The 20,110-nt window shown below is 37.4% G+C and overlaps 6 protein-coding genes across 7 annotated transcripts in view; 2 read left to right on the top strand and 4 right to left on the bottom strand.

The window, feature by feature from the left end:
- Window positions 1-179: 179 nt before the first annotated feature.
- LOC117575607 (protein PFF0380w-like) lies at window positions 180-1,828 on the bottom strand. 2 transcript variants are annotated; one of them, XR_007955224.1, is made up of 3 exons: window positions 1,016-1,828; window positions 397-934; window positions 180-321 (listed from the first exon to the last, which is right to left on the bottom strand). XR_007955224.1 is itself a non-coding variant. In XM_052006449.1 (2 exons), the coding sequence occupies exons 1-2, from the start codon at window positions 1,653-1,655 to the stop codon at window positions 708-710; spliced, it is 867 nt and encodes a 288-aa protein (XP_051862409.1). In that variant the 5' UTR covers window positions 1,656-1,828; the 3' UTR covers window positions 180-707. The 2 variants fall into 2 exon arrangements, 1 of the variants encoding a protein (XP_051862409.1); XM_052006449.1 differs by having other exon boundaries at window positions 180-934.
- A 1,738-nt stretch (window positions 1,829-3,566) lies between these two features.
- Window positions 3,567-6,541, top strand: LOC117575584 (vasotab-TY3). Its single transcript, XM_034259851.2, has 3 exons — window positions 3,567-3,691; window positions 5,917-6,114; window positions 6,171-6,541. The coding sequence occupies exons 1-3, from the start codon at window positions 3,664-3,666 to the stop codon at window positions 6,227-6,229; spliced, it is 285 nt and encodes a 94-aa protein (XP_034115742.1). The 5' UTR covers window positions 3,567-3,663; the 3' UTR covers window positions 6,230-6,541.
- Window positions 6,277-7,477, bottom strand: LOC117575583 (iron-sulfur cluster assembly scaffold protein IscU). The gene is made up of 3 exons (XM_034259849.2): window positions 7,291-7,477; window positions 6,619-7,087; window positions 6,277-6,541 (listed from the first exon to the last, which is right to left on the bottom strand). Exons 1-2 carry the CDS (start codon window positions 7,375-7,377, stop codon window positions 6,710-6,712), a joined length of 465 nt encoding a protein of 154 aa, XP_034115740.1. The 5' UTR covers window positions 7,378-7,477; the 3' UTR covers window positions 6,277-6,541; window positions 6,619-6,709.
- A 519-nt stretch (window positions 7,478-7,996) lies between these two features.
- LOC117575856 (ubiquitin-conjugating enzyme E2 N-like) lies at window positions 7,997-8,999 on the bottom strand. The gene is made up of 2 exons (XM_034260276.2): window positions 8,847-8,999; window positions 7,997-8,785 (listed from the first exon to the last, which is right to left on the bottom strand). Exon 2 carries the CDS (start codon window positions 8,714-8,716, stop codon window positions 8,261-8,263), a length of 456 nt encoding a protein of 151 aa, XP_034116167.1. The 5' UTR covers window positions 8,717-8,785; window positions 8,847-8,999; the 3' UTR covers window positions 7,997-8,260.
- A 291-nt stretch (window positions 9,000-9,290) lies between these two features.
- On the top strand, window positions 9,291-12,133 carry LOC117575419 (armadillo-like helical domain-containing protein 3). The gene is made up of 6 exons (XM_034259603.2): window positions 9,291-9,518; window positions 9,595-9,802; window positions 9,860-10,313; window positions 10,375-10,749; window positions 10,815-11,395; window positions 11,455-12,133. The coding sequence occupies exons 1-6, from the start codon at window positions 9,465-9,467 to the stop codon at window positions 11,907-11,909; spliced, it is 2,127 nt and encodes a 708-aa protein (XP_034115494.1). The 5' UTR covers window positions 9,291-9,464; the 3' UTR covers window positions 11,910-12,133.
- A 2,314-nt stretch (window positions 12,134-14,447) lies between these two features.
- Window positions 14,448-20,110, bottom strand: part of LOC117574503 (tight junction protein ZO-1) — a 45,698-nt gene continuing 40,035 nt past the window's right edge. Inside the window, 4 exon segments of the mRNA XM_034258349.2 lie at window positions 14,448-15,408; window positions 16,290-17,406; window positions 17,408-18,500; window positions 19,767-19,899. Of these exon segments, the coding sequence (XP_034114240.2) occupies window positions 15,185-15,408; window positions 16,290-17,406; window positions 17,408-18,500; window positions 19,767-19,899 (2,567 nt within the window). The 3' untranslated portion in view covers window positions 14,448-15,184.

Raw genomic sequence — 20,110 nt, 5'->3', positions numbered from 1 at the left:
ATATATATATAAATATGATAATTAAAATACGATAGATGCCTTTTCAGAAGTTATGATAGAAGTACATACCGGAGTTCGAAGCCTCCTCACTCTCCACTGAATCAATGCAATGTGTTACATCAAATGCTTGATTCGAAAATAGCTGAAACATTTCAGAAGCCAAATATATTAGTAAACTCTTTCTATTTTTTTTAACAACAAAATTTTAAACGCCTGAACTCAATTGTATTTTATACACTTGACTGTGACGCCTTCAATGCATCATCGTCTGCTTCCATTTTGGAGTGCTTCCGAAGAAAGAATTTATTTTGTTGGCCGCAACTGAAAAAATGGGACAAAATCATCATAGTCTCACTTGGAACTCATTTGCAACCGCGATCGTTCGAGGAAACCCACCTTGCAATTTGCTTGACTCAAGCTGGATACCAACTAAAAATAATATAGGAATCCAACGCGCCTCCAAAACGCAGGCCTGCAATTATGGAACAGCGTTCAAACGTCGAAAGGAAATGTCCTCTTCAGTGAGCGTGGCGTTCTATCATAAGTTCCTCTATAAGGCAATATACTAATTGAATCCAAAATTTGTGAACATGGAAAGAATTATATCGATTCACAAAATAAAATTGTCGAGATTCTCGACACCTTAAAATTTGTATGATACTAAATTAACAAATACTTAAGACGACCAAAAAAAAAAGGTAATACATCTAAAGACTTGCAATGCGTGCGGTGTCATCAAAGTCCAAGAAAGTGTCATCCTGGAGCAACTGCGAAGGCGGCGTGCAACTTGCACTCCACTCCCAGATTGGACTGACAACCTTATTTAAAAAGCAGGGGGTTTCCAGCGGCGCCTCCAGATCTGCAAGACCAACAAAACTCTGGTCCAGATAGTTGGCTGCATTCTCGTTCTCATACTCGGGCGTTGGCTGATAGTCTGTTAATAAATTATCAATAAAATCATTCCATGAACTTGAAGGCGTCTCATTTTGAATATATTGCTGATCAGCTACACTACCATTGTCGACATTCAGTATATCTGCTATGAATTCACTGTCCATCTGGTTCTCATTGTTGTTGCTGTTGCCGCTACTGTTGGAATTCGTTGAAATTAATGAGCCGTCTGGCGAGACGGAACGATGATTATATGCTGTTGGAATATCGCTTATAAAGCATCTGGAGATCTTGTTTGGTTTGTGGGTTGTCACACTAGTTTTCAAGTAATCGCACTCCATTTTTAGCTTTTGTGTTATTTTGAACTGCTTTTTCAGCGCCTTTAGCAACCATCTGTTTTTGCTGCGTGTCTCGTCCAATTCCTTTTCGACTGCTTCCATGTACGCTTTCTTTTTGCGACGATTCTCTCGCGCCAACAAAGCATTTCTGTTGTATACGTTTGGATCCGGACGCCTTGTTGGTAATCGTTGTGTTCCAGTTCCGCTGTTCCGCTTTCGCTTTCCACTTACATTGTCTGGGTTGTTGTTGCTGTCTTTGCTGCTCCTGCCCTTGATACTTTTGTTGAGCTCGACTAGTCCAGAGGTTATGTTGTTTTCTGACTCACTGTCGCTGCTGTCGCTGGCGGAGCTACTGCTTACATCAACATTCGTTTTGCATTGGTATTGGTAATCGTATTGAGCCACCAATTTATTATATTCCTCCATTTTGGTTTTTTCGTATTTTGCAAGCAGGTAAAATGTTTACTAATATGTGCTCAATGTCTCGATAACCTTGTACTTTACCTTTTATGTATTTAAAATAATTACTTTACGAGTTCAAATTACTCTTTTGCTTTATTGTGAAATTATATTGTCAAACGTTTGTGAAAAAATGACGCAGTGAAACAAATTTGCTAGCCAATGTGACCGCTTCGATAACTGTAAAAATACCGTACATGGTTTTTTATAGCAAACACATACGGTCTCTCTGTGAAGTGTTGGAGCCGATACACTTTGTACTATAAAAAGCTTCACTCTAACCATTTCAGGCTAGATTTAGCCGCATTTTGAGTGTGGCGGTTAATGCCAAGCCACAATATTTATAGATTACTTTTAATATTCGCTATCCATATGATAGAAGGGTATTACAGTAGTTTTTTACCTTTAGGAAATGTATTTAATAAATAGAAGAAGTCATGTCTCTTTTTCTCATAGAAGCATTTAAATGTCAGATTCTGTAGCAGTTCGAAAAATCGATTAACGAATGTGTAATTTAAATATCAGATACTTTAACAGTTCGATAAATGTAAATAACTATGTTATTTGAAAAAAAAAAAATACTTTTTCGATTGACATTATATTTGCATCATACAATTATTTAATAGGTTTTACTTATTGAAAGTAATGATGATATGTATGTCAAGTAATAGAATAACTCAGTTTAGTAATTTTAAAAAAAATGTTGAATTTGTCGAATTTGAATAGTCTGGTGTCTAATATGACTGAGGGCTGCGAAAGCTTTTAAGATGTGTTGTGATACACATCTTAAGCACTAATAATATACATTTGTATGTTTATAAATGTAAATCTAACGAGCGACGTGACATCAGCCTCTACCATGGTAAATTCTTTTTAATGATTATCATAGTACATATCACGTATGCAAGATGACTGCAAGGTTATTTCAACTGGAGGTATCCACTATTTCCATGTACAGAGGATTTTAAACGAATTGAAAACAACTCGATCATTACTGGATCAAAGGTAGACATTATTCACAATTAAATTTTATATTTAAATTTAAATATTTTTATACATTGCACAGGATATCATTGAGTCTATCAATCTCTGCTGGCTCAATTTTGATAAACAAGTCCATTAAATGGAAGCCTAGGTACGTTGAGCTTAAATGGTGTCACGTGAACTGGATTCAAGGGGCAGATTCCCGTTTTGTACACATGATAGCCATGCAAATGTGAGTAAATTGGTTGAATCTAGATTCCGCTTGCAAATTCCCTATAAATATAGTAATATTCAAATTCATTCCAAATCCAATTTATATTAATACCTATATAATTTTGTATAGTAGACTTTCTTTCAATTGTAACAAATTTGAGAATAAATTGTCAATAAAATCGAACGCCTTTGCATTTTATGTAATATTTAATTTGTAATTGGCAATTGTATCATCCTAAGTATAATATATATGATACACCCACATTACATAGTACAAAGTATATTATTTGTTGTGCCTATTCCCAGAAGAGGGGCCAAAATGTCGGGGTAACCGCTTTAAACTAAATGACAGAACTAGACGCGTGTCGCTCAAACGCCGCCTATTCCCAGTTCCATTAACTGGCAACTGGCGTCCCTCCATTCAGAAGATTCAGTCGCAGTCGTTGTCCCCGTCATTATAATTTGTAGCTACCAATACTAGTGAGAATGCACTTCATGTTTGTCCACTTTTATAATACACACAAATTAAAGTGTGTGGGATGAGTGATTCCCATCAGTTGCGAAGCAAATACATAGTACCTATACTTTCACATATTGTATGTGTAGCAATTGTATCTGTGTGTGTGCCTTGTCAGCTATTGTTCCATTTGTGAGCTTGACATGTATATAAAGGTGATAAATCTCACAGTCTAGAATTCAGTTCAATTCTAACTCGTCTCAAAGCCGGTTTTGCTTAAAGTATTATTGTGTTGTGTTGATCGTGAATTCGAGGAATAAAATGCGTTTCGCTCTGTTTACTTTCCTTGGTAATTTGGTTTTATAGATACATACATATGTATGTATATTATGTTGAAATATACTGTAAAGTGGGAGAAGTAATTTAACAAAAATGATTGATTATGTCGATAAACATTTAAAATTTTTGTAAATTACTTAGTACTTTTTTAAACAAAATTCGAATGTAAACAAACTAACATTAAAAATATAATTTATATTAAATTTAGAGAGAAAAATAATTAAAGTTTGTAGTATAAAATGTAAATTTATAGACTATTAAACCGATATATAATATTTGTATAATTATTTTCCTATTATTGAAGTTTTACATTTTTGTGCAAATGCATAATGCATTTATTACTATAGTACATTTAATTGGAATTTTAAAAACACCTCGCGTAGTTCACAGCAAACTGACCTCTCTAACAAGATCATGAATTGATGAGTGAAAACAAAGGCAAACATATATGTACATATATGTATATGTATATGTATATGAATATGTATATGTATATGTATATGTATATGTATATGTATATGTATATGTATATGTATATGTATATGTATATGTATATGTATATGTATATGTATATGTATATGTATATGTATATGTATATGTATATGTATATGTATATGTATATGTATATGTATATGTATATGTATATGTATATGTATATGTATATGTATATGTATATGTATATGTATATGTATATGTATATGTATATGTATATGTATATGTATATGGGCAATTCTCTAGAAAGTGCAACCGGCGCCAAAAAATTCAAACTCTATAAAAGCATGTTTTCTTCACATTTGTTTATAGGGAAAATATTACATTTAACTAATATAAACGATTTTTCCATTTACTCATAACACATTTTGAAAAATTTCAATGCAAAGTCGAAGATGAGCAAAAGTTCTGTTTTGAAGATTTCTACTGCAAGTTTTGTTTTGATTCATTTCCTTAAAGGGAGTCAGTATGCATTGATACCCTTAGTTTAATATCTTGTTTAATATCCAAGGAATATACAAAATATATAAAAGAAATGATGCAATAGCTAATAACGGTAAATTTCTTTTCAGCTAATCAGCTTCTATTTTTGTCGCGTGCGACAGTGAAAAACAGCATTTGTTATGAGTGCATCTAAAGTTTTTGTCCATTGAGCATGCAAAATTGTGTCCAAACACATCTTTTGCTACCAAATATAATAAAATAAAATTTGAATGAATATAAGCACAACTTCATTTTTAAGAATTTTTGAAAGTTTGTCGCGTGCGACATGGCAAAAAAAAAATTTTTTTTTTTTTCGTTAAATTATTTTTTTTTTTTAGTGTAGATGATGCATACTCTTTTTATGTGCAAAAAATAATATAAATTTCATGTCATAAGCGCCAATTGAGACTTTGTCATTAAAAACAATGATAGAATGAATGTGCACAGTATACCGGTTATAAACCAAATGAATTTGTTTTGCTGAAATGGCCAACAAACGAAATCTACTAGAACAGTATATTCATAAAAAAAATTTTTTTGACATTAATGATGTAATTTAAGATAGGTAATTATGTTTCTTATGTACATGTTATGAATATATTTCGTTTTGTTTACCTTTATTAAAGTTATTTTTTAAAGTATGAAATTTCAGTTGAAAATAAAAATATATATTGAATATATTAAAAAACTATGAAAATGCTTCATATGCTCTTCAAATGAACTTAAAAAGTAAAAAAAAACAGCATAAAAGTATGATGGAAAAAATGTCGCGTGCGACATGTCGCGTGCGACAGTGATTAAAATTTAATTTAAAAAAAGACAACTTAATATTTTTAAGTCAAACCAAATACACTATTTAGATAAATATATGCATAATACATTAAAATTAATTGCATTAAAATCTTTCATCACGTTTCGCTGAAATAAGTGCTTGAACTGGTTTTTGAAAAAGTAACTTCTGTTTTTGTCGCGTGCGAATGCGCAACATTTTTGCAATTTTCTTGAAAACGAACAATTGCCCAAAATCCATCTTAGCACCAATTATAGTGCTAACCGAGAGCTATAAGTTTCAATTTTTACAAAATTAAAATAATGTCGTGGCACATGTTTTTTTTCAGTTTGAATGCGTACAAATGTCGCATTCGACATCAGAGAATTGCCCATATGTATATGTATATGTATATTTATGTATGTGTTTGTCTATGTTGATAATTAACTTGCGATTATTTTAATCATTAAAAATGCTGTGTATTTAAATAGCACTCTGCTTGTTGGCGTTCGTCCTGGCCAATCCCGCCAAGGACACCAAGAAGCCGGCAACCAATGCCTGCAACAGATCCTGCGGAGACACCTACGAACCTGTTTGCGCCAAGGCCAAGAACAGCAGCAAGGAGCGATTGATTAGCTTCGGCAGCAAGTGCGTCATGGACAACTACAACTGTCAGCACGCCGACGATCGTAAGAATCTGACTATGCACAATATACAATCTTTATTAAATTCATTTTAATTGCAGCATTCGAGATCAAGTCCAAGGGCGAGTGTGGTGGCGGCGTGAGTGTGCGTCTCTCCTAATCTAATGACCAAATGAATTATTATTATGCATTCAAATAAAAGTACTATTCTTGTTGAAAATCGGAAACAGTTTTATTCATAATGTATACATATATAATAATATTCTACAAGCTTAAATTTGCACTCGACAACTTCAAATTTAATGTGGCTCTAAGCCAGCTCTTTAACTCCCCCAAAACGCAGACAGTCCATACACACATCATTCACATTCATACATCGCTCAGTTAAGATCAGTTCCAGCAAATCCACATCATGATTCTATATTCCAAACACACTTCGCTCACTCACTGGTCATAAATCGCAAGCGTCTAACTGAAAGGCGAGACAATTGAAAGAGATTGATTAGAGAGCTATTGATGGACAGTATCGCAATTAGACTTCATACTTACATATAAACAATAATATAATATAGTAGAACAGTTTATTTGTTCATACACATTATAGATTAATAGTTGTTATCAATGTTCAATATAATTCGATTTAATTCGATTCCTTCTTCTGCTGCTTGACCTTATAGTCAGCCAAAGCAGCCTTGATGGCATCCTCAGCCAGCATCGAGCAGTGCAGCTTTACAGGAGGCAAACGCAGCTCCTTAGCAATGTCCGTATTCTTCAATTTGCCAGCTTCATCGATGGACTTGCCCTTAACCCATTCGGTGGCCAGCGAGCTACTGGCGATTGCCGAACCACAGCCGAATGTTTTAAACTTGGCATCGATGATCTTGCCATTCTCGTCCACTTTGATCTGCAATTTCATCACATCACCACATGCCGGAGCGCCAACGAGTCCCGTCCCAACGCTCACGTCCTTCTTGTCTAGCGATCCCACGTTGCGCGGATTCTCATAGTGCTCAACAACCTGCAATGGAAATACGAAAACATAACTAGTAATTGACACTTGTCACTTGTCGGCACGTAATTGTTATCTTTAATCGTATTGCCATCAACCCAAGAGACAATGTAAGCATACATACATATGTACATATATAGTATACAATATCAAGAAAGATATTACGAAAGAACTTTCGCGGTGCTTTAGTAAATAGTACAATTTGCACTTACATTTTCATGGTACATAGCGCATGGCACGCTCTGTACTCGACGCAGCTGTGCAGTCAGCAGTCGGGAGGATTGACGGATCATAGACATTTTCACCAACAATATGTATTTATCGCAAAAAAAATGATTTAGATCTGATATCAACTGAACTGACTGAATTGTTGTGAAATAACAACACGATATGGAGAGCCGAATCAACACATGAATACTAGAGATGGGCAATTATCGATTTATCGATTTTTTATAGCAGGCGAACGATGTTTCATCATATGATGCATTTTTAACAATTATTTAATTATATTTTCAAATAATAGCAGACTTTTCATTCTTAAAAGCGCCTTACACCTATGATAACCTGACAAACATTTTATTATTGGTCACACTGCATACCGCGTACTGCGTAGTTTTTATCGAACTGGTTTCTTGGAACATTCGCATTGAACTTGTGCAAAGGAGCTTTTCATTTGTTTGTCTTCTTTTTTTTATAAACAGAAGAAACTTGCTTTCTTTTAAAAGCAGGTGTCTACAAATCTACGTATGTTAATGAATATGATTTAAAACCCGCCACACTATTTGCTTCCCTTTTTTATACTTTGAAGCTTAGACATGAAGACGCGGTGTCTTGACTAAAGAAAAAACACCCCTCAATATAATTATGCTAATTGTAACACCTATAAAATAGGATTCTCAAGTAAAAAAACAAATTGCGTATTGTTTTTTTATTATAGCATTATCATTAGATCTTTATTATTTATTACCGCCATTTTATATCCTCGACAACGATAAATACAAAAAAATGTGTATTACAAAAAAGAAGATAATTTGTATCTCGTTTAAGCGGGATGAGAGTGAACTAACCGCAGATCCCTAAAAAATAAGTTAGCTGTTGCGCATCCGTATTCATCCTTATCTCCTTTTCCGGCTTCGCAACCGGCTCCCAAACTCCAATCGATTTATGTGTTAACTTCAGCCTTTAGTCTTCGACAGCGTATTTCTGAGTCCATTCACGAGCATTGCGAATGGCCTCGGCCTCGTTGACCTTCCATAATTCGGCGACATCGTTGGCCAAAGGATCATCGGGATTGGGGGCGCTGAGGAGCGCCTGAATGGACAGAAGTATGGTGCGAATTTGCAGCGCTGGACTCCATTTGTCTTTCAGCACATCGAGGCAAATGCGGCCCAAGCGATCGATATTCGGATGATAGATCTTTGTGATGAAACGCACCTTGGGTGCCGACATCGGATAATCCTCGGGCAGAAACAGCTCCAACTTGAAGACCCCTCCCTCGAAGGGCGAATCATTTGGACCGGCGACCACCACATGGAAGTAGCGTGCATTGTTCTCATCGGGAATGGCATTGATGCCGGGCACCGGCTCCTGCATCAAACGCTGTGTCTCCTTGATGATGCGACGTGGCAAACTGGACATGATTTCTTCTTTTTTTCTTTATTCTCGCCCCAAGTTGCTGCAACTTTTGCCCAAACTTTCGAGTTCACTCTGGAAAAACAATAACCTCGTTTTTTTTTTTGTGTGCGTAGCAAGTATAGTATTTATGCACCTGGACAGCTCCGAACGATTATATTGATCAACTAATAATAAATCTGTTGGAAATTTTATTACTAATCAGCTTTTACTTTTTTTGTGTGTAAAAAGCAAATTCGCCAGCCTGTGTCCCTAAAACTTGAACAAAAAACTAGCTCACTAATCGGAATCGAATTGCACAACAGCTGATAGAACTGGTGCAACATCACGGCACTATCGGTATATCGATTTTTTATAGGAAAAATACCGATGGTTAATTTACAATCAAATATTAATACTAAGTAATGTTTTTTTTTATTAAATTGTAATAATTTTTTAAAATGATCGATGTTGCCATTCTTACGAAAATGTTAACGAAATAATTAGATATTCATAAATGGAGTAAAATTTATAAACAGCTGAGCTGCTGCACAGTGCAGTGTTGTAAACGTCCATTGTTTGCTGAGTGGCTGTTTACACGTCTCGGCCGTAGTGCTTGTTGAGTGGCTTGAACGTGTATTGGAGACTAGAGCCGATGTCAAACTGCCAGCAAGAATAGCAACAAAAGGCTGACTCCCAACTCTCTTCGAATAAAAACTATTCCAAAGCAAAACATAATCTTTTTTACGATTAACTTATTCGAACAGCAGGCAAAATGACATCAAGAAAACGAAGTGGCAGCGGCTCAACGAAACGTCCCAAGGAAAAGGTTTGAAATGCGACTCGGCTCAATTAAAGTTCTAAAAAAAAAATTTGCTAATTAATTTCTGATTTCAAATGCGTAGGTTGTTTACATATATGAGCTGCTATGTCGCGGCGAGGATCCCAGTGCGGACAGTCCAGAGTTCTGGAACGAGTTCTTTTTGCTGCAGCCGAACTTCGAGTCGCTCGAGGATCAAGTCAGCAAGTTAAACAGTGAACAGCTGCAGCTGGTGAAACCCAATTTGAATACGCTCTTTCAGAAATGTATCGAGATGCTGGATACGGAGAAGGGTGAGTTGTCAATCTACTCATTATTAATAATTGTAACTGTGTTTCCTTCTTAACCAGAGGATCATCCGAAGCGTTTGGTCAACAGCCTCCAAACTTTGTGCTCCCTTTTTTATGGCATATATAAAAAGTGCAACACAGAGCCCAGCTCGAACATCTTAAATGAAATCTTTGGCCACGAAACAATGGACGAATGGCTGAAGCTGCTCATGCAATACTGCAATCGCATTCTGCTCGGCGATGTCACCGAGAATGCGCGCTTCATGTGCCTGAAACTGTTGCTCGTTCTTGTCACGGGCACCGATGTTGGCCAGAATGTGCTTTTTGAATATCTGATGATGCACAGTCTGTTCGATGCCTTTGTGCGCCTGCTCAGCGATCCCACATTTCGCACACAGCATGGCCATGATATTGTCATATTGCTTACGATCTTGGTGAACTATCGCAAGCACGAGGCCACCAATCCATATGTGGTACAGCTTTCCATATTGGCCGATGAGCTGGCATTGAATGGGTAACGTGATTCATTCTGTTTAAGATAAGAAACATATATTTTATCGCACTGTTTTTTTTAGATATGGACAAATGATCTCACAGTCACTGATCGATTTCTGCCGGCAATACATGCAGAGTCTGAACAATGTGCAATCCTCATCGTGGTTCTCCTCGCTCTCCAACATGGTTGGCAACATGTTTGTCTCCGATGAGGGCTGTGAGCGTGTGCAGCAGATTAAGGCTAACAATGGCCTATTGCTGGCCCTCTATGAGGCAGTGCATCTTAATCGCAACTTTATTACAACTCTGGCGCACACACAAGCGGAGTCGAGTGCGCCGCCATCGCCCAGTAACACTTTGAGTCTGACGCAGCCGACGCCTGATTTGGCGAATGCGCCCATCATTGATATGACCCAGTATCCCACAAATTTGCTAGTGGCAGTCTTTCAATATTGGTAATACTTCGTAGATAGGTAGATTTGCATTGATTTATTTTAATATTTATTCTCCTTTTGAGCAGTTCAATTGTGATGCAGGACAATAAGAACGAGTCGAGCATCGCCAATTTGAAGCTGTGCTTTCTCATACTCACCTGCATATCGGAAGATCAGTATGCCAACTCAATGATGCACGATAACAATCTGACGTTTAAGGTGATGCTGCATCGGGCCCAGATGCGACATCGCAAGCTGAACATCGATCGTGTAGGCAAATCGCAACCCTTGGCGGCCACGCTTCTCGATCTTTTGGTGGAGTTCATTGTGTCGCATTTAATGAAAAAGTTCCCCATGGAGTTGTATCTGCTGTGCATTGGGGTCATCCATCGCATACTCTGCTATCAGAAACGCTGCCGCGTTCGCCTCAATTATCCGTGGAAGGAGCTGTGGTCAGCGTTGATTGGTCTGTTGCGTTTTCTGGTCAATCAGGAACAGACGCTGGTCAAAAAGTGCAATATATTCCATTTGTCGCTTCAAGTGGTCAACATATTCAATCTCTTCATCACATTTGGCGACACATTCCTGGCCACCACAAACAGCTACGACGAACTCTACTACGAGCTAAATCGCGAGGAAAAGGTCTTTACAGAAATCCATGCCATGGGTAAGCTAGAGATGCCCCTGCTTATCAACATATTTTAATCTAATTTCGCTTTCGTCAAGTCTTACGCTATACAACGATGCCGGAATGTGAATACAAAGATGATGTGATAAAGCTACTCAATGCCTTGGTCAATATACTGGCCATTGTCAAGCATTTCCAAAACAAGATCAAGGAGTGGCTCGCCGAGCAGGGCTTGTCCACGCCCACGGAGGAGCAAATACTCGATGTTGTGCGCAAGAATTATGATTTAACGTTGAAGCTGCAGTACTCATTGGATCAGTACGAACGTTATGCTGAGGCTCCGCTGCACAGCAGTTTCTTTCAGGCCATGGTGCGTGACGTGGTCAACGATACACGCAAACACATTTACGGCTATGTGAAGGAGGCTGTCTCCGTTATACCAGAGCAGGAGGTGCTCTTAGCTGGAGTTGGAACAACCACAGCGACAACAACAACGACATCCACGAGCACATCGGCAGTGACGGCGACAACGACGAGCACATCGTCCACGTAGGAGCTGACTGGTTGCAAGACTGCTGTTAAATTGTTTCCTGGAGCATATAGTTATGTAATTGTATCCTTAATTCAATTCAATCTCTGAAAGCATACACTCGATGTAATCTTTAAGATTTAAAGTGCTTTGCCGAGCTTTTGTTATTTTTCGTTGTCAAGCAGTGCACTTACATACATACATATATAATTCATATACATACATCAACTATACACGTACATATATATACATATGGGCAATTCTCTAGAAAGTGCAACCGGCGCCAAAAAATTCAAACTCTATAAAAGCATGTTTTCTTCACATTTGTTTATAGGGAAAATATTACATTTAACTAATATAAACGATTTTTCCATTTACTCATAACACATTTTGAAAAATTTCAATGCAAAGTCGAAGATGAGCAAAAGTTCTGTTTTGAAGATTTCTACTGCAAGTTTTGTTTTGATTCATTTCCTTAAAGGGAGTCAGTATGCATTGATACCCTTAGTTTAATATCTTGTTTAATATCCAAGGAATATACAAAATATATAAAAGAAATGATGCAATAGCTAATAACGGTAAATTTCTTTTCAGCTAATCAGCTTCTATTTTTGTCGCGTGCGACAGTGAAAAACAGCATTTGTTATGAGTGCATCTAAAGTTTTTGTCCATTGAGCATGCAAAATTGTGTCCAAACACATCTTTTGCTACCAAATATAATAAAATAAAATTTGAATGAATATAAGCACAACTTCATTTTTAAGAATTTTTGAAAGTTTGTCGCGTGCGACATGGCAAAAAAAAAATTTTTTTTTTTTTCGTTAAATTATTATTTTTTTTTTTTTAGTGTAGATGATGCATACTCTTTTTATGTGCAAAAAATAATATAAATTTCATGTCATAAGCGCCAATTGAGACTTTGTCATTAAAAACAATGATAGAATGAATGTGCACAGTATACCGGTTATAAACCAAATGAATTTGTTTTGCTGAAATGGCCAACAAACGAAATCTACTAGAACAGTATATTCATAAAAAAAATTTTTTTGACATTAATGATGTAATTTAAGATAGGTAATTATGTTTCTTATGTACATGTTATGAATATATTTCGTTTTGTTTACCTTTATTAAAGTTATTTTTTAAAGTATGAAATTTCAGTTGAAAATAAAAATATATATTGAATATATTAAAAAACTATGAAAATGCTTCATATGCTCTTCAAATGAACTTAAAAAGTAAAAAAAAACAGCATAAAAAGTATGATGGAAAAAATGTCGCGTGCGACATGTCGCGTGCGACAGTGATTAAAATTTAATTTAAAAAAAGACAACTTAATATTTTTAAGTCAAACCAAATACACTATTTAGATAAATATATGCATAATACATTAAAATTAATTGCATTAAAATCTTTCATCACGTTTCGCTGAAATAAGTGCTTGAACTGGTTTTTGAAAAAGTAACTTCTGTTTTTGTCGCGTGCGAATGCGCAACATTTTTGCAATTTTCTTGAAAACGAACAATTGCCCAAAATCCATCTTAGCACCAATTATAGTGCTAACCGAGAGCTATAAGTTTCAATTTTTACAAAATTAAAATAATGTCGTGGCACATGTTTTTTTTCAGTTTGAATGCGTACAAATGTCGCATTCGACATCAGAGAATTGCCCATATTACAATATATTACAAATACATACGAATACGTATCTGCCTACCGCTACTATTTATCATTATGAATGTATTTAAAATATATTTCACATATTTGTCTACATTTTATAAAGATGATTTTCGAAACGATAAACTTTGCTATTGATTGACTGATTGATGAGCAAGTATTTAATATTTTGTGCGAAGCAATTAAGCCTTTGATGCCTACTTTTAGGGGCAGAATTTTAAAAGCTCTCGAGGTTGATCAGAATCATCTCTATCGATTGGAATTCAATGAAAAAATCAAAATTTGACTACGACAGTTAAAAATCGCTCAGTCCAGGATAACTTGAAAAGCACTAGCATGAACGGAAAGTTCTTTGGTTTTTTTTTAATAATTCTTGTATATAAAGCCTCAGGTTCAGAATGGATCTTGCTGAGTTACAACAAATTTCCTCAAGAACAAGAAGGATTAAGGATTTTTTGGTTTCATAATCAGCATTAAAACGAACCAAACCAAACAAAGTACATCATGATAGTCCTTAATGTGATCAAGGCATCCATGATATTTGAAATACTATTGTAGCTAGTTTTCCATGGAAAAATCAATTCAATGAAAATTGATAGTCATAGTTCTTAAATAAAAAATATAAAAATAATTCGCTTTCAAGAACATCAAATAAGATTCTAACAGTGAAAATCATGGAGGAAAATTTAAATAAGTTTTGTTTATTTCTTCACTATGATAAAGACAATTTTAAAGGGTTCTATTTTGTTATTAAATTAAGTACTTACTGTTTTTCACTTCACCATATTAATTTCGATTTTTATGTTTCGTCTATAATAAGTTTCGCAATATATAATCCAGAATATTTTAGGGATGATTTGTTTTAAATTCAAAACTTCAATTGCGTATAATTCATGTTGCTCCTTTATTTATTTCCCAAGCTTTCTATATGTTTATCTTTCGTTTTTATTACAAAAAGTGTGTATATATAGAGTTATAATAATAATTATATCGTTTGCTATATAGGCGCTTCAATAGACTAAATGTAGTATCATATTTTATAAGGTTATATACGTATGCATAATTTTGTATACAAAATTTGCACATCATCAACATTTTCAATGCAATCCAAGCGGGATTAAAAGCAAAGTGCAAATTGCCAAGTCGCTCATTAAAATTGGATTAAAATTATGTAAAAAATTGTAAAATACATATGAAGTAATAATATGTAAATAATTTTCTTTAAAATATACAATTTGTTTATAAAACTAAATGCTAAACAGTTTTTTTTTTTACACAGTTTTCATTATGTTGCTTTTCGAATCGTCCATCAATATTCGCTCGTTCGTATCAATATAAATGTATAATCCTTATACGAAGCAAAGGCACAATTAACAAACAATACTAAATAAAATGATTTCGTTTTATTTTTTTTATAAGCAATGCCTAAGTTTCAGTTATTTTGTTGTGCTCATCTCTCGTGTCTTGTCGTGGAATTCTTGACTTACGATTAATATCATGATATTATTTACAATTTGTTAATGATTATAATTCTGGGTTCGTCAATGTTTATGAGTGTGTATGTGAGTGTGAATGTGAGAATGATTAACGTTCTATATAAAACTATGTAACTGTAGTACTGCCTAGAAGTGATCCACCTTGACGGACACCGTGTGAGCAGCCGCATTGCTGGGCAGATCGATGTTGTCCCACTCGGTGTGCAGGTTCTTCTCACTGTCGGTGGCCTTCAGTGCCAGGCCCAGCGATGCGGTGCGTCCGGCACAATGCGGTATATTGAGTGTCACCGGCACCAGAAACTCAAGGCCCTGTGGACCACACATCACGAGTGGCGAGAGCATAGTTTCACCTGTTGTCGAAATGATAATAGAATGGGAATATTTAGTAAAACGGGTTTTCAAATATTTTGTTTTTTCGATTTCTTGCAGGTGTTGTGGTGTAGTGTAATTGTTTTTAGAATAGCATAATAATAAATGTAAATTTTGGTGTTGCTCAAGTGTTATGTTTTCCATAGTCAGATAAAAGGATCAGATAGCAAAAGATAGTATAGGTAAAACGATAAACGAAAGTAATGCATTACATTTTATCATTCAAACAATAATTTGATTGCTGAGAGTATTTATCTCAAGCTTTCAAGTAGAAAACTGCATGCAGTTAAATAAGTTTTTAATGAATGAATTTAGCAGATTGTGAAAAGCGTAGTTGGAAGTAATATGAAAGCTGTTAATATATTAAAAAATGAATATAATAATTTTAGTTGTTTCAAATATACACTTATACTAGTTCTTTGATTCTCATCAAATTAAAGTTATATTTAAAAATATTTTCTGCCACCTTTTAGCTTAGTTATGAGTAGTAAAAACATGCAGAGCCAATAGATTAATAGAGAAAAACCAGCTAAATAGTAAAAGCTACAATAAGTAAATACAGAAAAGTAACTTCTACTGTTAACTTAATAGATTAGTGCACAAAATACATTAAAATAAAAATTAAAACAAAAAATTGCATTCAAAAAGAGTTGCAATCCAAAATAGGAGCTTGTGAATTTGCTTTAGTTAAAAAGATAAAAGTTGCTGCTTTTTGTTTATGGGGTTTGTTGTTTTTCTTTTTTGTTGCTGTTGCAAGGTGGCAAGGTTGTAAGGTGGTAGTGGAGGTGGCACAATACGCATAGTATATAATACGAGCACAATACGAGCAAATACGAGGGTAGAAAGTAGTAGTTAGACCAACCATTTTCCATGTCCAGAGGCGGTCCACCAACTGCTTGTCCCATGCGGGGATCGCTGACCGTAAAGTAAATCTCCTGACGGACTCCGGCCGGAATGGCGCCCGCCGGTATCTGCAGCGAGACGTGCCACAGCTTGTCGGCCAACGTGCCGCCGCTGGAGTCAAAGACGCCGCGCGTCGTGCTCGGCTCGCGTGGCACAGTGGGGAATGGACCTGCAGCGGAGGCAGCGGAAGTGGGAACTGGACCCGCAATGGGCAGCGACATGTTGCTGCTGAAGGGTGTACTGGTGGCATTGGGTGGCCCAACTGGGAGACTGGCCTGCGAGGTGTACTGCGTCTCAATCGAGGTGCTGCTGTCGCCCATCGGGGAACTCGGAGGTGGCGCTGTGCGCTTCAGGATGTTGGAGATGTGGAATGGTGCACGATTGGCGCGTGGCGAGAGCGGAGTGACCACATCGTTGGCCTCGAACACATCGTCCGACACATTTTGTGCCGTCTCGCTGGCCAACATGGCCTCGTTGTGCCTGTTGTTGTTGTGGTTCTCAATGGCCGTTGGCTGCTCGGTGACATCAGCGGAACTTTCAGTAGCATTTTGCTCCTCCTCGTCCAAGTCCTCGATTTCACTTTGCACCAGCGGTGCTTGGCCAGCGGTTGCTGCCGCAGCACTGACCGTATTCTCAATAACCGTGTCCGAGGACTTCTGCAAATCCGAGCGACTCAGCGTGCTTTCGTGCAACTCCTCGGGCTGTGTGTTGATCTCTACCTGCACCTGCTCGGTCTTGCACTCTTTCTCCTTCTTCTCGTCCGTTTCGTTCTCGCGCGATTGCAGTATGCTCTCCTCGCGCGTCTCGTAGATGGGCGCCGGCCTTCCCATGTCCCGCTTGGACACATAGATCGGCTCCGCCATGCTGTCCAGCGCCTCGCGACGCGTCTGATAGATTTGATCGCGCAACTGAGTGCGCGTTGCCTCTCGTCGCGTCTGGTAATTGGAATCGGAGTTCGAGTTCGAGTTGGAATTGGAGCGTTCAGAGCGATCGTCACTGCGCTCCGATTGACTACTGCTCTGGGCGCTCAGTTCGCGTTCCATGTCCCGCTTGCCCTGAATGATGCGTTCCTGCATTCTCGCGTTTCGATTGATACAGATGATTGCGTTGCATCTCGCGTTGCATCTCACGACGCGACTGATAAACTGGTTCTGCCAGCTCCTCGCCCTGCTCGTTCGCTGCGCCTGGGTAGAAGCGACGACGTGTCATCACCTCCGAGCTCGGCGCACGTCGCTGCTCGGGCAGCATATATGCGCTCTGGCGTGTTTGGTAAATATCCTGCTGCTGGTGCTGCTGTTGCTGCTGCTGTGGTCCGTAGCCATGTGGCATGGGACGTCGGCCAGCGGCTCCATTGCGATCGGCTGTTGTGGTGCTATGACGTCGCACGATTCGTCGTCCATTGCGTGCTCCTCCAGCTGCAGCAGCTGCTGCTGCTTCCGCCTGACGACGCTCCAGATCGATGCAGGCGCGATTCGCATACAGATCGTATTCGTATCCAGCATATCCGTTGTCTGCTGGGGGTTGTGGCATGCGCCCCACTGTGCCACCAATGTTGCCATAGATGTCCTCGCTCTCGAGATTCTGATACGTGCTGTTCATCATCTCCTGCTGCGGCGCATAGTTGCCGTAATAGGGATCCGAGGGCGGCGGTGGCGGCGGACGATTCTCAAAGCCAGCCGGGTAAGTGGGATACTCATCGGGATAATAGGGACGCTGAACGCCACGCTCCAGCATCGATTGCTGGCGTCGCAGTCCTTTCGGCTTTCGTTCCGGCTCCACCATGCTGTTCATGCGTCGCAGCGGACGCGTTGTCTTGATCAGCGCATTCTTGAGCGCTGTCAGCGGACTCTTCAGCACCGACTTCTTCTTCTTGTGCGGCGGCAGAGGCGGCGGCAACGCCATCTCCCGGCCGTGCTCATCGTAATACTGTTCATGGGGCGGCACGTGGGCGCCTCTATAGCCTCGACTATTGGTGGCATAGTGATTGTAGTAGTTGGGATCTTGGACATGTGGTGGCCGCTCATTGGGATAGCGAGGCGCGGAGCGGGAGCGCTGCATTTGCTGTGGATGCGGATGCGGATGTGAATAGGGATGATGACCTGGTGGAGGTGCAGCTGGTGGTGGCATGGCATAATAATCGTCGTAACGCTCATCGTATGGCTCCATTTCGCTAGAGTTTTTTTATGGATTGTTGTGGATTAGCAGATGGTTTGTTTTTATAGGGTAAAGGGATAAATCGTTTTCGGTGCTGAAACCTGACAAACAAGCTATACAAGTGGGGGCTCAATAAGAGAAGACAGATTTCAGATATTCAGCCGAAAAAAGGTCATTAAAAATGTTCGCAAATGTCGGCAAATCTTTCGCAAAAAACACACAAGCGCATATCAAAATGTAGTAAATACTTATTAGATTTTGCAAAATAACCAAATTGTAGATAATAATAAATACCATTTACCAGAGTTTGAGTATTTAATTTCAAGCAACATTTATGAGAATACTAAAAGTCAATTAGTTATGATTGTTTATTCTTTCATTTGTTAGTTGTAAGCGTAATTATATTTTTCTGTTTGTTTTGTTTTTTTTTTTAATTATATCCCAAAACCATCGATTATTATTGAAACTCTAGAGTAAACAGTTTCAGAATCAGCATTTTGTAAAGTAGAGAGAGAGATTCGAGAAAGTGGAAAACTATGGCAAAAAAAATTGTATAAAAGTTAACCCGAAAAATGTTTTATTTTCGTTATTATTATTATGTTTTTTTTTTTTTTAAATAATTTTTTCATTCGTTTTATCAATTTGAGCAAAAGTACCGCGCAACTGACTTGACAACAATCTTAAATGTTCATCTTTAAGCATTTTGGTTAATAATTTTGGTTATTGCAAAATACAATAAATATTTATGCGTTTCTAAATTAAATCAATACGAATTGATTCGATTTGTATTTATTGATTTATTTCCATATGCGATTTATTTTGTGCGTTTTGTGAAAAAATTGCTTTCCAATTATGATTGTAATTGTAATTGTAATTGTAATTGCATTAAACAATAAAATGACCAGCAACCGCATGAATGAATTGGCATTGGCAGCATGATTGATTGATTGACTGACTGTCTCGGATTGATTGAACGATTGTACACAATGTATTTTAATATTAACAATTAACAAAAATTAAAACATTTTTCGTTAACACAAATGTGGAGCTTGGACAGGAGAGTACAGAGTACTTAGAGGTGTATAGAGGATTTGTCTCCAGACTGACATAATAGACACACACATACACATACAAGCACACTCTCACACACACACATACATACATCTGGGAAGAAGCTGCAGAGCTCCTCATTTTGGTTGATGTGAAGAGTATATTTGTGACTCGGTTGGGTTTTCATTGTTTTGGGATGTGTTCGAAGTTGTACTGAAGATGTTGCACTTACCTCATGTTGTGATGGTGCCCCACGGCGGCGCCGATCTGCGGCTTGCGATACAACTCAAAGGCGGAGCCACGTTGCTCCCGACTGCCAGCCAAATCGAGGGCATGTCGCTCTGGAGTATGTGGTGGCAGATTACCTGAGGAACAATCGAAAGATTAGTGTGTAATGTAATTACAATATTCAAAATAAAAATATAAGGCAAACATTTTTTTTTGTCAAAAATAAATCTTATTTTCAATTATTATAAATTGTTCTTTAAATATTATAAAAAAAAAATAATTAATTAGTGTAAATCAAAATATATATTTGTTTACATGTGGAATAAGATTTGTTATTAGTTTTTATTT

Source organism: Drosophila albomicans, chromosome 2R (assembly GCF_009650485.2).
Source record: "Drosophila albomicans strain 15112-1751.03 chromosome 2R, ASM965048v2, whole genome shotgun sequence".
Lineage (NCBI taxonomy): Eukaryota > Metazoa > Arthropoda > Insecta > Diptera > Drosophilidae > Drosophila > Drosophila albomicans.
Note: the sequence above shows the minus strand (reverse complement) of the source record. Positions and strands in the feature narration are given on the sequence as shown.

Bases quoted from the DNA above. Each gene is read 5' to 3' on its own strand.
- LOC117575607 (XM_052006449.1), bottom strand. From the start codon at position 1,655: ATGGAGGAATATAATAAATTGGTGGCTCAATACGATTACCAATACCAA. The intron at 935-1,015 runs GTAGTGTAGCTG...ATTTATTAACAG, and splicing joins TATACTGAATGTCGACAATG to ACTATCAGCCAACGCCCGAG.
- LOC117575584 (XM_034259851.2), top strand. From the start codon at position 3,664: ATGCGTTTCGCTCTGTTTACTTTCCTTG. The intron at 3,692-5,916 runs GTAATTTGGTTT...GTATTTAAATAG, and splicing joins CGCTCTGTTTACTTTCCTTG to CACTCTGCTTGTTGGCGTTC. The intron at 6,115-6,170 runs GTAAGAATCTGA...TTTTAATTGCAG, and splicing joins CTGTCAGCACGCCGACGATC to CATTCGAGATCAAGTCCAAG.
- LOC117575583 (XM_034259849.2), bottom strand. From the start codon at position 7,377: ATGTCTATGATCCGTCAATCCTCCCGACTGCTGACTGCACAGCTGCGT. The intron at 7,088-7,290 runs GTAAGTGCAAAT...TTTCCATTGCAG, and splicing joins GCGCTATGTACCATGAAAAT to GTTGTTGAGCACTATGAGAA.
- LOC117575856 (XM_034260276.2), bottom strand. From the start codon at position 8,716: ATGTCCAGTTTGCCACGTCGCATCATCAAGGAGACACAGCGTTTGATG.
- LOC117575419 (XM_034259603.2), top strand. From the start codon at position 9,465: ATGACATCAAGAAAACGAAGTGGCAGCGGCTCAACGAAACGTCCCAAG. The intron at 10,750-10,814 runs GTAATACTTCGT...CCTTTTGAGCAG, and splicing joins GTGGCAGTCTTTCAATATTG to TTCAATTGTGATGCAGGACA. The intron at 11,396-11,454 runs GTAAGCTAGAGA...GCTTTCGTCAAG, and splicing joins TACAGAAATCCATGCCATGG to TCTTACGCTATACAACGATG.